General features: G+C 35.4%; 1 protein-coding gene across 28 annotated transcripts in view; it reads left to right on the top strand.

The window, feature by feature from the left end:
- Window positions 1-17821, top strand: part of MPDZ (multiple PDZ domain crumbs cell polarity complex component) — a 225062-nt gene that overhangs the window by 114277 nt on the left and 92964 nt on the right. For all 28 annotated transcript variants that reach the window (XM_020969728.1, XM_078152490.1, XM_078152491.1 and 25 more), the window contains 3 exons: window positions 1868-2029; window positions 14078-14362; window positions 14777-14900. In XM_020969728.1, coding sequence (XP_020825387.1) covers window positions 1868-2029; window positions 14078-14362; window positions 14777-14900 — 571 coding nt within the window. The remainder of the gene's footprint in view (window positions 1-1867; window positions 2030-14077; window positions 14363-14776; window positions 14901-17821) is intronic.

Below are 17821 nucleotides of genomic sequence, written 5' to 3' on the forward strand. Positions count from 1 at the left end.
CTAAATAACAAAATAATTCTCTGTAATGTTGCTTCACCTAATGTTTTTCTTGAAACCAATTACATGAAATCAAGCCGGGCCTGTTTGTATGCAAAAAATTCTAGATTTCCTTAGCAGAGGAAAAAGTGCTACCTACCCTATCAGTACCACCAATGCAAATGTGAAATATAAGCAGAGTTTGAAAGAGATAACAGCCATTACACTACCACCAAATTTACTTTTTTAAAAATGCACTCTGCTTCTTCTGAAATCCTATGACATATCTGTGAAGGAAATGCCAAAAAACATCCTGAAAGATTATTTCTAGGGACTTCAAGCTCTTTGTTTCCTAGGAACAGCAATAGTTGTGTTTGGGTTGGGTTTTTTTTTTTTTTTGGTAAATAATCCCTACGTCATTCTAAGCATGTGAAATGTGATTAGTAGCAATTTGTAACCTATGGTACCAGCATAATTTATTACAGGCCTACTGTGTGAAGAGCATCATGATAGGAAATGGGGGTAGATTATATAGAAGACATAGGTCTGAACTTCAAGAAGCTCAGACTAACAGGGATATAAGATACCACTTACAGTGAACAATAATATGCAACATTAAGTGGATTAGGATCTTATGAAATACTTTGTAAGGTGTGAGGGGGAAGGTTGTTACCAGCTGCATTCCAACCATATCCTTGACCTCTTCACTAACAGCAAATTACCTAGTTTCCTTTTCTTCTAAGATCTTTTATAATAACTACTATGAACTCCCTCAATGTAATTTCCTCACTTGTAAAAATGAAGGGGTTGGACTAAGGTCCCTTCCCACTCTAAATTCTTATGAACCTATAATCTCCCTTCTTTTATTCCTCATTGCTTCTCAGCATCATCACCAACTAACTCTTTTCTTTCCCCCTAACTGCAAAAATGTTAACTCATTCATCATAGTCTATTTTCTCATTCATCATTGTCTCATTCAATTCAATTCAATTGAATAAAAATTTATTAAACAGTTACTATGTGCCAGGCACTATGCTAAGCACCAGGAATACAGATAAGTCTCTGCTCTCAAAGAGCTCCCAATCTAATGGGGGAAGAGGAATTAGAAACGGAAGCTGGGATGGGGAAGATAACAGGAGGTACCCAATGTGAGGACATCTTGTTCCTTGGAGTTCAAACCAAGCAGAACTGTAGATGGAAAGTGGACAGTTCTTCTTCCTTGTAGTGTGTTCCTACCCTTTCTATTCCACTTCCTTCCTCCATATTCTTACTTCACTGTGCCTGGATTAGGAACTGTATTCAAGGCTTACTATTGTGATGTTAGCATTAATCTCCTCTGTGGGTTCTTACAAACACCAAATTTGATTATTGTATCATTGAAAATCTAATGGTTTCTGGACTTAGAGTACATTTTAAAATGTGTTTTTTAACGTCTCTGAAAATCATTGCTTCAGTTCAACTCTGCAAATTATTAAGACTGTAGGTTTAAAAAAGATATTTAATTTGTGTTTCATTATAATCTCAGGAAGAGATGGTGCTTTTAAAAATATGAGTTAGAAAACAAATTATGCTTAATTTATACAACTTCTTTAAACTTAGAAGTGCCATCCAAGCCTTTTGCTAATTGTTGTTAGTGGAAAAAAAGAATACATTGGCTCTGTTATTAATGGAATGAAGTCATATAGTTGTGACACCTAATGTCAGCACCCTCTGCTCCTGGTTGCCAGCTTTTCCTTGTTCTGTTGCATTAGCCAGTGTATCAAAGATTGTGCATAACAAAGATTCAAAATGAGAATAGTAACAGGATGCATTTTAGCCTTGAGCTGGCAAATGTTGAGAACATATGTGGTAAGACAGATATTCAGACTGATGCAATTATATTTATTGCTAGGTGGACGCAAATGAGGCAGACTTAGCAGATGAATCCACCTTCGAATCTCAGTACTCTCCTGAGGATGAGGACGCCTTCCAAGCCTCAATGTTAGCTCTCCATGGCGGTGCCTGCAGCAGTGGCCTGAACTATAGCCTCCCTATTCCATCATCTCCTCCTAAGGTAAAAAAAAAAATGTAATTTTATCGATGGGGGAAACTGTTATTATAATTATCTGAAGGTCAGTGGTTATGTCTGGCTGCTGAATTCAATATAGAGGCTTTCTGTTTTTGCAGTTCCATCTGCTCATGGCTTCATTATCAGATTAAAGCACAATTTCATTAGGGAGCGTTGATTGGATACCTCTCAGATCAGTAACACACTGTTTATATCTAATATCTGTGAGACAGTGTGACAGGCACACAAGGGTTCAAAGCTATGATTTTTTTTTCACAACCCAGAAGGATAAACTATTTGAAGACAATTTGAAAAATTCCAATTGCGTTTCCATATTTCTGAAGAAATAATGAAATACTCATTTCACAAATAAATGGCTGTAAAATTGATTTCTTAACAAGTAATAAATAGATTTCTTGTATTTCTATATTTGCATAGTGTGCCATATTCTGTGTGGTATGACACATAATCAACAACAATAGTTTTCAGGGAAAATTATGGTTATAGTCATTTTACCTTTAAGCTACAGTGAGTTTCAAAAATGAAGTTATTTTGAATCTGTAGGCAAGGTGATGGAGAGCAAGAACAAAGAACTTATTTACCTAATTGGCCCTGTGTAGGCAGATGGCATTCTACACCCTGAGTCTTTTTCTCTTCTGTTCCATGCTTTTAGTTTGAAGTACTTTTGATTTTGATTCAATTCAGCAGTCATTTCTTGAATTGAATTGAAAACTACACACTATGGAAGGTAGTAAAATAATGGTAAAAATACTAGATTTCAAGCCGAAGGAATGAAGTTTGGGCCCTAGTCCTGCAGTAACATTTAAGACTCCGGGCACATCATTTGACCTGCCTGTTCCTCATCTTATTATATAAAATGAAGGAACTGGCTTATTAAACTCTGTGGTTGGCCCTTCTAAACTAAATCTGATAATGTTATGTGAAATAAAAGCCTCCAACTATGCTATTAAAATATCAAGAAAGTAGGCCTTTAAAATATTATGAAGATAGAAAAAATAGCTAACTGATATTATCTTTGGTGGGTATGTGTGTGTAGGTGTGTGTGTTTGTAGATGTATATAAATTCTGGCACAGATTTTGTGTGGGTATCAACATTTTTCCTTTTTAGTTATTCATTAATTTTTGGCCACAACCTTCCCAAAGATTTTCCCCTCATGTTCAAGATGCACTTGTTATCATTGCAAATGATGCTAGGCAATTTTCTTGGATTGGTTTGCAAGGTCTCATCTTGAATGGAGCAGCTGCTCCTGCATCACCACACCTGAGACTGTCTGTCTGGTTGTATCCTTCCTGGAATAGGTTCAGCCTTTATTGGCCTTAGGGCTGGAATCTGAGTTCATATCCTAATGGAATCTCCTAATCCACAACACAACACATTTCTTCATGCCAGTGGGACAGATTGCATTGTTTAACTTAGTAATTGTTACTTAAAGGGATTACACTATCTGCATACTGAGAAGCATATATTTTACAGGACATGCTGGCAGTATGTAGTACAACATATTGGCTTACCAAAGTCTTCTGTTTTCATCTCTCTCCCTCTTTTTTCCTTCTCTTTCCGAGCAGTTTACTTCTTTGTTGCAATGAAATTTGGCAAGCTGGCCTATCAACTGAAATAAGTAAATAAGAAAACAGCAAAGAATATATTAATGGGACTATTTAAAAACACACTGAGAAATTTCTGCCAGTATTCAATTTGATTATTTTTTTGAGAGTAGAACAGTTCATGAACCATAGCGATCTTGGAAATTGTATTGTATTTGGTTTTGGGCCAAAATTTGTTTTATAAATGGAAAAAGATGTCCAAAATTTTTTTATCATAGTTAAGAAGGTATCACATTTGTGAAGGAATTCAGAGGTCATTTAATTTAAGGGGGAACACATCTATAACATCACTAATAAGTGACTCTAGTCTCTACTTTGAAGTTCTCCAATCAATGGAGGGAGTGGTCATTATCCCTTAAGCCATCGCATCCTATGTTTTTAAAGTTGTTACTATATTTTCTTTTTATATCATCTTCATTTCCAAACATTTATCTTCCACTCTTCTCAAGAGAGCCATCCTTTGTAACAATAATTTTTTTTTTAAAAAATAAAGAAATGCAGAGAGGGAAGAAAAGCAGTTTAGCAAACCTAGCCAATATCATTTGGGTCTAACACACAGCTGATATTCAGTGTTTTGTAGCTGTTCTCTCCTACCCCTGCAAAGAAGTGAGGGAGGGGCATTTTATCCTCTCTAGGGGCAACAAGGATCATTGTTTCATTTTTTTTTTTGTTTAATGACCTTTCTGTTTGCCTTGCTGTTTTCACGTTTTATATGTTGCTTTCCTAGTTCTGCTTGCATCACTTTGCAACAGTGCACATAAAGCTTCCTGTGCCTTTCTGTATTCTTCATATTTATCATTTCTTAAGATTCAGTAATATTCTATTACATCAATGTATCACAATGTGTTTAGCTATTTGTCAGTCAGTGGGCATCTGTCCACTTTGTTTCTAGTTCTCTGCTACTGCAAAAGGTGTTGTGAAAATCTCATTTTTAGAGTTTTTCTTTATATTTTACCTATATTTGCCTTTCAGCAACTTTAAAATATTGCTTTGAGTTTTCCCTTCTCATGCCAAGAAGATCAAGTCTTATTCTTGTTTCACATGATATAGCCCTTTACATAGTTGAGTGTTATCATGTTCTCCCCAAGTCTTCCCTTGTATGGGGAAAACATGCTCATTTCCTTCAACTAACTCATATGGAGTGGTCTCCAATTTCCTCAACACTTTAATTATTCTGCTTTGGATTTCCTGTAGGTTTTTTTTTTAGTGGGCCTTTCTAAAATATTCTACACAATACTCTAGATATAGTCTGACTGGGATAGAGTACTGAAAGGTTGTATGGGGTGTTCAGGGAGGACGTACTGCTCTGGCCTTGCTGAGCCCTTTTCAGGGCTGCTCATCCGTCTAGCCACCTGTCACCCAACTCCCACCTGTGGCTCCAAGAAGCTGTAGCATGTCCAGCAGTCACAGCCTGGTAAACTGTCTTCACAGACAGGCTGAAGCAGGTTGAGGGTAACTGACAAGCCTCAAACTCATTGGTGGATTAGGGGAATGTTTACCCCAAGTATGTGAAGACATCCCCAAGTGGAATGGACAGATGGGAACAATTTGTTCCAACAACCATGAAGATGGCTAAAGCCATGCTGTGGAGCCCTTAGAGCTTAGTCAGACATCAAAAATGCCAAGGTCATCCACTGTATCCCAGATCATCGCTAGTCATCCTGACTTTCATCTTGCCACTTGACTTCAATGATTGTGGAAGAGAGAGTGAGGCTGACGATTTTGTACAATTCTGCCTCCCTTAAATCCAAGTTCACACACAAGTCATCACCCTATGATTTTCCTGGTTCTCTTTGAAAATGAAAGATGAACAACAATAACTAACAACTTCCCTCCTTTTAAAAATTATGCCTCTGTTGTTACCTAAGATCATATTAGGTGCCATGTTACTTACCTCATAGATATCTTTCTGTCTACTCAAACCTTTACACCTTTTTTTAAAGATAAATTGTCTAGTTATGACTTCTTCATGCATTTGGGTTTTTGAGTAGTATTTTATATTTACCCCTAATAATTTTCATCTCATTAGATTCCCATAATTTTAGCATGTCAAGATCTTTGAAACCTGATTCAGTCATTCATTGTGTTAGCTATTCCTTCCAGTTTTATCCTAATACTTCAACATATTGAAATCTTAGTTTACAGATTTAATAGGGATCTTATCTTCATTTTCATCCAAATTATTGATAAAAATATTGTTGAATAACACTGGTTCACTCCATTAACCGTATCTGTCCAAATTGTCATTGTCTTATAAATAATTATCCTTTACTAGACAAATTCACCCACCACTCTCCTTTTTTATCTACAATCATAAGATGAGAGATTTAAAGACCATTGCTGAAATCTGGATATGCTTATGAAATTCTCCTAATCTGTTAATAACCCCTTCAAAATTGGAATAGTGTGCATATGTTATGACCTACTGTTGATGGTGGTTCTTAATGATTACTAATTTATTTTCTCTGCATTCAAAACCATCCTTTAAATAATGTACTCTAGAATTTTGCCATTGTTCAGTCATACCTAGTGATTTATAGTTGAAGACTTCAGCCACCTAAAAAAATCAGAACGTGAACTCTTTTACAATCCTTTGTTCTCTCTCTATCTGTCTCTCTGTCTCTCTGTCTTTCTCTCTCTCTCTCTCTGTCTCTCTCTCTCTCTCTGTATTTTTTCTCTCTTTATTCATGATTTTTTAAATCTTGCTGACAGTGCTTAATCAGTCAGGCTTAAGACAGTGAGACCACATAGGTGGCTGTTATAATAATCCAGGTATCCAGGTAAGAGGTAATGGAGGATTAAACTAGAATGGTAGATATGTGATTAGAGGAAAAAGATGAAGTATTCAAGAGAAGTAGAGATAGAAATCACAATATTTTTTAATTGATTGTATGTATAGGGTGTATAAGAGTGATGAATGCTTGACACTGAGGTCATAAACATGAGTGACTAGAAGGATTGGTGGTACCCTCAGTAGTGTTGGGAAAACTTAGAAGAGAAGCTGAATTTGAGGTAAAACACAATGAGTTCTGTTTTCGACATGATGAGTTTGAAATCTCTATGGAACATCATCTTCTAATGTTCTTGAAGGAATACCAGAACTGAGGAGCAGTCAACTAGGCAGTTCTTGAAGAAATACTACAGCCCAGGAGAGCAACTATGAATAAACAGATCTGAGAGTCATTGACATAGAGATAATAATTAAGCCCATGGGAGCTGATGAGGACACCCAGTGAAAGAGCATAGAGATAAAAGAGAAAACAGAGAAGCCAAGACTGGTTTGTGGGTATGACGTAGATTATGAAAACTCAAAGGATACCAGAAAGAAATGTTTAGATCTTTAGGAGGAAAATCAAGAGAAGACATTGCTCCAAAACTCAGTAGTAGAGGGTGGTGAATAATGTCAAATATTGCAGAGAAATAAAAGATAAGGAAATGGAAAAACAAAGTCATTTGCTCATTCATGGTTTTGGAGAGAGCAATTGAATTATTAGGGCAGAAACCAGCTTGCAGACAGTTTGGTAGAGAGTGAGAGGAGAGGAGGTAGGGGTATTGAGTATTAGAAGACCTTTTCAAGAAGTTTGGCTGAGAAAGGAAGGAGAGATAAAAAGGACTATTTCTTGAATGGTGGAAACTGGTGAGGATCTTTTAAGGATAGGAGAGACTTGAGCATATCTGTAGACAGCAGAGAGGGAGAGAATGAAAATTCATGGGGACAGTAGTTGGAGTAATCTTCAGGAGGGAGGGTAGGATAAAGCATTATGCAGAGAAGTTGTCCTTGTTGAATATAAAGGCCACCTCTTAGACTATTAAAGAAGAGGAGATAGTGGAGCTTAGGCATCAGATCTGGCAAGTTTTGGGTTGGTTTTTTTTTTTTTTACTACACTAGGATATTGTTCTTGTCCTGATTACTTGAACTTATTAAGGGCAATAAGCTGCTCTATTTTCAGCGCCTTATTTATCCCAGATTTCAAATAAATGCTGAACTTTTTTTTAATCTATATTCCCTAGTTCAGAGAGCGTAGGGAATGTCACCTTGTAGGTGGTAGAGCAAGAAGCTTATTGTCCCTGGATCATAGAGTAGGTAAAGTGTTAGAGAACTGGAAAGACAGGAAAGAGCCATATTGTGAAGCCAAAAAAATTCAAAGCCAAATAGGATTTTTTATTTGATTCTGGGTGAAATAGAAAGTCATGGGAGTTTTTGAGTAGGGGAGTGACATCGTCAGACCTACTCTTTAGGCAAATTTGTTTGGCAGCTGAGTGGAATATAGACAGGAGCAGGAAGAGACTTAAGGCAGGGAGACCAAAAAGAAAACTTAAAATATGGTGGCTGAATAAGTAGAGATAAGGGGATATAGAGGAGAGATGGTGTGAAGGTATAAAGGATAAGACATAGGTATATATGGGGGTATGTACAAGTGAGTAGTCAAGGATGACACTAAAGTTATGAGCTTTGGTGCCTGGGAGAATAGTCCTCCATAATAGAGAAGTTTGGAAAAGAGGGAGATTTGGGGGGAAAGGTGACGAGTTCAGTTTGGGAAATGTTGTATTTGCGATGTCTATGGGACATCAGGTTCAAAATGTCCAGTTTGAATTGATTAGTTTTCCATACTAAATGAATTGTAAAGTGTTTCTGATTATTGACACTTTTATTTTCACTACCTGTGAGTGATAAATGAAAGGAAAGTATAGTGTAACTTTTGAAAATCCCAGTTATTTTTTAAACCCTTGAAATTACTGTATGAGGAACTCCAGGGTTCACTGTTAATTAGTAACAGAGAAAGGACTTTTAAGCCAGTTATTTTTATTCTAATTACTTTGTTTTTCCTACTATACCATGCTATCCCTCTAACAGAACTTTTCCCTTCCCATCTTTATCTACCTTTTCTCTTCCCAGGTTTATTTATATTATAGTCATAATAACAGAAATTAATTTTTACATGTCAGTTATATCACTACTAACTTGCAAAAAAAAAGTCTTCCTTTAATTCAAACAGTCTAGTCTTTGGAAAAAGAATAAATGGATAGTATAGTTCTATAGCTCATTAAAATTGGAAGATAATATAATAAATGAAGAATAGGAAGTTGGAACATCTGTGTTTACTCATAATAGTAAAAAATACTCACCAGAAAGTGTAGAAGAATTTTGTAGTATATTAGATTTTAACAGTAATAGTTAAAATTTATATGATGCTTTAAGGTTTGCAAAGCACTTTACATACGTTATCTCATTTGATCTTCACAACCACCATATGAGAAAAAAATGGTTGTATAAACCCCATTTTATTGAGAGATTAAATGACTTTCCCAGGGTCACACAGCTTCTAAGTGTCTGAGGAAAAATTTGAACTCAGGTCCACGTTACTCCAAGTCTAGCACTCTATCCTCTAGGTAACCCAAACTAGAAGAAAAGCAGAACAATGTCTATTTTGTTTTAAGAATTTTAAAAGAAAGTTTGATAGTTCCACAGGTTTCTCCTTCTCCAGGTTTCAATGACTTAGCGATAAGCCTACTTTTTATTGATAAATTTTGTTATAATGCTGTACAATGACCCAAATGAATTCACAATTAATTAAACCACAAAACTACAGTCCTTGAAAATAGCTCTGTAAAACCATGAAAGAAAATACCCTATACTTCATTAATTTAGTGACATGTAAGATTAAATATAAGTTGCTCAGTCTGACATTCAGACCCCTTCACAATATAATGCCCATTTAGCTCTCCATGCAAATTTTGTATTTTTCCCGATCATATGTGTTATATTCTAGCCAATTTTCTAATAGTTTTTCTCCAAATTTAGCATTACTTTCCCAATGCCTAGAATACCTTCTCAATTCAACTCTGCCTGTTAGAATGCCTAGCTTTCGGGGAATGGCTGAGCAAGTTGTGGTATATGAATGTAATGGAATACTATTGTTCTATAAGAAATGATGAACAGGCTGACTTCAGAAAAACCTGGGAAGACTTATATGGTCTGATGCTGAGTGAAGTGAGCAGAACCCAGAGGACTTTGTATACAATAGCAGCCACGTTATGCAATGACTAAGAATGTTAAACTGAACCCTTCTCAGCATTATGAGGATCTAAGACATCTCCAGAGGCCTCGGGATGGAAAATGCTGTCCACATCCAAAGAAAGCACTATGGAAGTCGAATCGCTCTCACTTAATTTTACCTTAAGTTGAATTCTGTTTCATCTTTCTGATGGTTCCTCCTATTGTTTTTAATTTTTACTTACAACTTCACTAATGTGAAAATATGTTTAATGGGTATGTAAATGTAAAGCCTTTGTCGGATTGTGTGCCATCTTGGGGAGGGTGGGGGGGGAGAAAAAGGGAGAAAAAATTTTCAACTCAAAAGCATATGGAAAAAAAATTTTAAAAAAATTAAATTAAATTAAAAAAAAAGAATGCCTAGCTTTCTTCAAGGCAAATGACATCCCATATATGAAGCTTTTCCTGATCTTATAAGTTGTTAGTGCTTTTTGTCTCTTAAAATTATGTCATATTTACTCTATACAATTTTATCCTTCCAGCAGAATGAAAAATCTTGGAAGATAAGGAATGTTTGTCTTTGATCCCTCCTTCCCTGCACAGGGCCTTGTATATAGTAGATACTTAATAAATGTCTACTGAAATGAATTCTTTACTTTTGTTTTGTAGTATTATATGATTTGTCTTGCAGCTTCTTGAAATGGGAATTGATGCCTTCAGACTGCTAGTAAGATTATAATTTTGACATTGAAGCTCTGATTTTTTTTTTTGCGACTACATTTTTGAGTGAGCTAAACTTAGAAATTCTTTCCATTAAGATCCACTAGAGTCTATCAACTTGTACTCTACTGTCTGTTTCCTAAAATTCCCAGAAAATACATGCTTTCCTGGAGTATGGTTTTGTATTTCTTTGGAAGAGCAATAATTCTCAGATTGTCTCTCTGAATTCCGTATTTTACTTCTGTTGTTTTATTTTGAGGAGAATTAAAGTCTTTTTGCAATTATACTGTTAAAATAATTTTTGTCCTATTATTCTGCCATCCTTGAATATTAGTGTTTCATCTATGCATATCCAGGCCTTAGATTTCCACTGTTTTTAAGCTGTCGTTCATTTTCTTCTCTTGTGTTTTTTTGATTGATCTTATTTTCATAATGATACATGGCAGATCTTCTTACATATTTCTTCTTGAGTTCTAAACACTCCAAAGATTTAGGGCAGTGACTACATTCTTGCTTCTGTGGGTCTGTTTATTATGTCAATCCTTTTCTTCTGGGGATTTCTTCTCCTTTACGATATTGTATTTGTTTATTCTATTAATTCTTTTTATTCTTTTTTAGTATTTCTGTTAATGTTCCCAAATATAATTATTTTCATTATGAGAATCCCATTTATCTCTCCTCTTTTATTGTTACTGAAAAAAATTCCTATTTGACCAATTTGTTATTGTTTTGAGATGATTGTGGGGGAGGGGAGGATTGGACTTAGTCACCGCTACTCAAGGAGCCATCTTTCCAGAACCCCCTTCCCCACCCTAAGCTATTAGATTATGTTCATGGATAGTTATAACTTATGTATTCCACTTTTAAAGTGTAGGGAATTGGGGGGGGGAGGCATTTATTAAACATTCTAATTCCTGTTTTATTCAACTTTACCCATTGGGGGACTATAAGAATATCTCACTTGAAGGTACACATTAACACAGATTTTTGAAATAAATTAATTTAGAGATGAAATTGTGTTAGAGGATTGTAGAGTTATTTCTGAAGCTCTTGTAAAAAAATGCCTTTCTTTTAGCCCATAAGACTCAAAAATAAAACTGATTTGGCATTTGAGCAGCATGAACATTTCTGAAGTAGGCGTATGTTGTCTGTTGTGTTGACTAGCTTTTTCTTTTCTTTGTATTTATATTAACTCTTTGCTGAGCATGGCTTGGGGACATGTAATTTACAGTAAAGTTAACCTAGGGTAGGGCTTTCTCTGATGTTTTTCTAACTACAAATTTTAGTGTCTTTCTCTTCTTGAGGGTGTATTTTTAAATGACTTTTACATAATTTGCAAGTCATACAGTGGTATTAGATATGTTACATCAATTAACTTTAATAAGTCTATTTGGTTTTTTATTGTGAATGCAAAATTAAATAGTTCAAAGTAATGAAACAGCAACTTATTTTATAGGAATTTCATCCTGTATTACAGTATAATCTATTCTTTTTCTACATCATTTATGTAACAGTTCATAATGGCTTTGGTAGTTAGAGAACAATAACAATAGTTAGCTAGCATTTATACATTAACACTGTTATTTACATATAAGAAAGTACTTCACAAAACCTTATGAGGGCACTTGTACAAATATTAGTATCTCCTTTTTACAGAGAATGAAATTGCAGCCCAAATTTAATTTAGCTAGCAGATGTGAAAACTAGGAACCATATGACATTTGTGCAGAGCTTTAAAATGTTGAAAATGCTTTATATCCATCATCTCATTTGATTTATCATCATGACAGCCCAGCAAAGTGGATACTATAGGTGCTATATTATTATCTCCATCTTATAGATAAGGGCTCAGAGTGATTTGCTTGTGGTTGCATAGTTTGAGGCAGAATTTGAACCCAGTTCTTCCAAATCTTGCCTTCTATTAACTACGCCACTCTGCCTCTGTCGCCAGTCAGTAAACTTGTCAACAAACATTTACTAAGCATCTACTCCATGCTAAGTTCTGGGGATACAAAAAAAAAGCAAAAATAGCCTCTGCTGTCAAAGAGCTCATAGTTTAATGTGGGTACAACATATAAACAAGAGGTATACAGGATACATTGGAGTTAATCTCAGAAAGAAGGCACTATGATTGAGGCTTGAGAAAGTCTTTTTGCAGAAAGTAGGGTTTTAGTTGAGATTTGAAAGAACCAGGAGGTAGAAGTTGAGAAGGGGAACATTCCAGGGATGGAGGACAGCCAGTAAAAATACACAGAGTTGGGAGGTGACATGTATGCAAAGAACAGAAAGGAGACTGGTGATACCGAATCTCAGAGTATGTGGACTTGCCAACGTGTAGGCTATGTAGGGATGGATAGAAGTTTGAGACCTAATCATATTTCTCCAGATAGTCCTTATCTTATACTTTATTATTTCTTGTATTTGGGCCATTTTTAATTGAATTAAGAGAATATAAGTCAAGAGCTGATGCAGGATTTCATACTGTCCAGCATCATCATTATCCTCTCTTAAGAATTCTTAACCTAATTTGTGTCATGGACCCCTTTGGCATGGCATGGTATGGCATAAAACCTATGGACTCTTTCCTAGAATAATGTTTTTAAATTCATAAATGAAAAACATAGAATTATAAAGGAAATTAGTTGTATTGAAGTAAGGATGCAATTTTTTCCCCATCTTAGATCATGGACCTCCAGGTTAAAAAACCTCTACCCTATGTGAGTTTTTTCCTCTGTTGGAATAAAAAAGCTTGTTAATTTTATGATTGAAAGTATAGAGAAAAGAAGAAATGACAATGAAAAATGGCATACACACATACATAAATGCATATATAATATCAGAATGCATATATATTTTATATACACACACATATTAGAATGGAAGAGATGTTAGAGATCATCTAGTTTGAGGTCTAGTAATATTAGGTTGTAAATATGCCTGGGATCACAAAGCTGTTCAAGGTACTGTCAGAAATGGAATCCAGATTTCCTGACTTACTGGCCAATGCTTTTCCCCCATTAAACCTGACAACAGTTTTTTGCCAAAAGAATTCTTTCTTTCTCTGACTTAGGGAAGTCTCAATCAGTTAAAATGTACTGTGTTTAATTCAATTCAACTCAACTAACATAATAAACACCTAATATGTGTGGGGTACTGGACTAACTTCCAGAATTGCTAAGACAAAAAATGAAACATGTGTTGCCTTCAAGGAGCTAATGTCACTATCATATTGATTATTATCCATATTTAAAAATATTAATGCGGTGAGATTTAGGAATATAAATGAGCTACTTTTCTAAAAAAATAAAAACTCATGGAAGACTCTCTTTGTGGAATAATTTAGTCTTGGGTAAAACTGTGTAGATATCCTGAGGCTCTATAAAGCAAGGATTGATTCAGAAGAGTCCAGTATTTAGCTGGTTTTGCAAGCAGCACATGATAGAAGATCCACTCACTAGAACATATGCTTTGTTCCATATGGTTTGTAAAAAATATACTATTCAAAAGAAGTTAAGACAAGAAGAGCATTCAGTTAGCAGAAGGCTTCAAAGAGAAGGGCTGCATGTTAGTTAATACTTTTTGAATATTTAATGGTTGTATTGTATTATCTACATCTTATTACTTTAAAATTGTAGTTTTTAAAACCATACTGTACTACAGAGTTGATTAATCAATTGATTTGTGGTCATGGTTCTTGATTTTTTTTTAATTAGGATACTGGTGAAAAATCTTCTGATCTGCTACTTGATTTTCAAATGTCCAGTGAGGATCTATACAGTAAGAATCTGATTCAGAGACAAGACGAAAACATATCTTCACTGGACTTGAGCATGGAAGCTTCTTCTAGCTTTACCAGCACAGATCTCCTGCCTGCACCAGCTATTGATAACCTTACTGAATGTGAAAATGCAGAGATTTGGACTGAATCTCAACTAACCAATGAAACATTATCCAGTGCAAAATTTGCTTCATTTATGCTTCCTGATTCTACTGGACAAGTAAAAGCCTTTGTTTGTTGCAAATTTTGTATTGTAGTTGGGGATGGGGTACTAAGCACTTCTTTTTGCATGCATAGGGTTAGGGGATTATAAACTTAGAGCTAAGAGATACCATAGTACATTGCTCTCATTTTACAATTTCAGAAATTGAGGCCTGGAAAAAGTAAGTGATTTGCAGCAAAGAGCAAGGGTAGGATTTGACCCGGGTTCTCTGACTCTGAATCCAGCAGTCTTTCCAGTGTACCAGATTAAGTATCACTTTATTGATTCACTGAGTTCTAAAAAACAGCCCCAAATTATTGTCTTGAATTGTATTGAATTAAACCTGAACAAATTGGAAAACGTCCCTGATACTGAAATCATATTTCCAAGTTCTCTTTTTGTTTTCACATGTCTTGTTTTTCTTCTGGCCAGAAACCAGAACCCATAATGGCAAAGGATTCCCTGGATTCTTCTGATGAATGTGCTACATTCCACAATTTATCCAAAGAGTCATTTGAGAAGACTATTATCATAGCAAAAGGCAATTCTAGCCTAGGTAAGTGCTAGCCGTTTTCTGTGTATGTGTGTGTATGTGTTTTATATGTGCATAGTGAATCTTAAGCAAAGATTTTCTTTGGTTGCATTTTATGGATTTATGCCAGTACTATTGGGCTCACAGAAAGGTCTACAATTTCTTTTCTAAAACTAAGAAAATAGATGATTAGTACTTTTTTGTATAAATCGTAGTCAAATTGGTTAATTCATGCTTGTATTTCCCCCCAGATGATTAACTACTTTGTTAGAAGACTTTATTCCGTACTGGTAATTGTGCATATTTCTCTTAGTTATTTAAAGGTGTTCATTTTTATGAAAGTAAAAATTATATTAGTAATGGAATATATAGAAAATGAAGTTAGTAATTTACAATTCTAGATTACTTGTGAAACTAAATTATTAGTTTCTTTAAATATTGGCAGTTGCAAGTAAATTGCTTGGTAGAGTGAGTCCTTCTGAATGTTTAACTTACTCTTTTCATTGAAATAGCATCTAAAATGGCAACTGGATGTGCCGCAGGCAAAATCAAATATTGATTAGCTGTTCACTTGGTATGCTTCATGTCCGTTACTATCCATAACACATTGTAGCTTACTGCAATATAGCAATACAACAGTTCTTCAGACTGGGGCAAAGAGTAAGAAGATTCATATGAAGAATTCTTTCATTTGGCAATGGTAATGGTTAAAATAAGGAATATGATTCAGTTTTTCTCCTTGTTTTTCGTTGCCTTTGTAGACGTGCCTCTTACAGAGAAGAGAGGTTTAGCTATCACAGCTCAGACAGTAACAGTATTATTGGAGAGACTGGGTTTGGTGGTATTAAAAGATAGCAAGAAACTAAGAGAAAGGTGAAGAATCAGGAGCCCAGGGTTAGAAATATGAAAGGCTGCCAGGTGACAGGGTGGCTCAGCATGAGCTAGTGCTGACTCTCGGGGTTTCTGAACCCCTTTGTTCTTAGGCAACCTAAGACCTTTTCTTTCTTTCCCAGTTCTTGATCCTTTGAAAACATTCATGCAAGGGCTTCCAATATACATATATGAAGGAAGGGATACAATTACCTACTGAATTTGAGTTTCCATAGGGAGGTCTACATGGTCCAAGACTGGCTGGGGTGAGTCTTGAGGTGTTGGTTAAGCTACCAAGTCTCAAACAGTCCCTTCATCAGAGTTTCCTGCCTCATTTTTGAGGGCATGGTTCTTTTTTTTTTTGTTAATCTATTTTGATTTATCAACAATCACTTCCGTATGCTTTTGAGTTGAAAATTTTTCTCCCCCTTCCTCCCCCCTCCCTCTCCAAGACAGCGCACAATCTGATATATACATTTATATACCCATTAAACATATTTTCACATTAGTGAAGTTGTAAGTAAAAATTAAAAACAATAGGAGGAACCATCAGAAATGAAACAAAACTCAACAGAGGTAAAAATAAGTGAGAGCGATTCGACTTCCATAGTTCTTTCTTTGGATGTGGACAGCATTTTCCATCCTGAGGCCTCTGGAGATGTCTTAGATCCTCATAATGCTGAGAAGGGCTCAGTTTAACAATCTTAGTCATTGCATAACGTGGCTGTTATTGTATACAAAGTCCTCTTGGTTCTGCTCACTTCACTCAGCATCAGACCATATAAGTCCCTCCAGGTTCTTCTGAAGGTAGCCTGTTCATCATTTCCCACAGCACAATAGTATCCATCCATTCACATACCACAACTTGCTCAGCCATTCCCCAATTGATGGGCATCCTCTCAATTTCCAATTCTTTGCCACCACAAAAGAGCTGCTATGAATATTTTTGTACATGTGGGTCCCTCTCCCATTTGTTTGATCTCTTTGGGATATAGCCCTAGAAGTGCTATTGCTGGATCAAAGGGTATGCACATTTTTGTAGCCCTTTGGGCATAGTTCCAAATTCTCCAAAATGGTTGGATCATTTCACAACTCCACCAAAATGTATTAGTGTTCCAATTTTCCCACATCTTCTCCAACATTTATCTTTCCTGTTTTGTCATGTTGGCCAATCTGATAGGTGTGATGTGGTACCTCAGAGTTGTTTTGATTTGCATTTCTCTAATCAATAATGATTTAGAGCATTTTTTCATATGACTATAGATGGCTTTAATTTCTTCATCTGAGAACTGTCTGTTCATATCCTTTGACCATTTATCAATTGGGGAATGGCTTGTGTTCTTATAAATTTGTCTTAATTCTCTATATATTTTAGAAATGAGGCCTTTATCAGAGAGACTGGTTGTAAAAATTCTTTCCCAATTTTCTACCTTCCTTCTAATCTTAGTTGCATTGGCTTTGTTTGTGCAAAAACTTTTCAATTTAATGTAATCAAAATTATCCATTTTGCTTTCATAATGTTCTCTATCTCCTGTTTGGTCATGAATTCTTCTGTTCTCCATAGATCTGATAGGTAAACTATTCCTTGTTCTCCCAGTTTACTTATGGTATCAGCCTTTATATCTAAGTCATGAACCCATTTTGACTTTATTTTGGTATATGGTGTGAGATTTGGGTCTATGCCTAGTTTCTGCCATACTCTTTTCCAGTTTTCCCAGCAGTTTTTTTCAAAGAGTGGGTTCTTATCCCAGAAGCTGGGGTCTTTGGGTTTATCAAATAATAGATTACTATAGTCATTGACTACTGTGTCTTGCATATTTAATCTACTGATCCACCTCCCTATTTCTTAGCCAGTACCAAGCAGTTTTGATGATTGCTGCTTTATAATACAATTTAAGATCTGGAATTGCTAGGCCACCTTCCCCTGCATTTCTTTTCATTAGTTCCTTTGATATTCTGGACCTTTTGTTTTTCCAAATGAATCTTGTTATTATTTTTCTAACTCTATAAAATAATTTTTTGGTAGTTTGATTGGTATGGCACTGAATAAGTAAATTAGCTTAGGTAGGATTGTC

This window comes from Phascolarctos cinereus, unplaced genomic scaffold (genome assembly GCF_003287225.1).
Source record: "Phascolarctos cinereus isolate Bilbo 61053 unplaced genomic scaffold, phaCin_HiC Scaffold_4;HRSCAF=312, whole genome shotgun sequence".
Taxonomy (NCBI): domain Eukaryota; kingdom Metazoa; phylum Chordata; class Mammalia; order Diprotodontia; family Phascolarctidae; genus Phascolarctos; species Phascolarctos cinereus.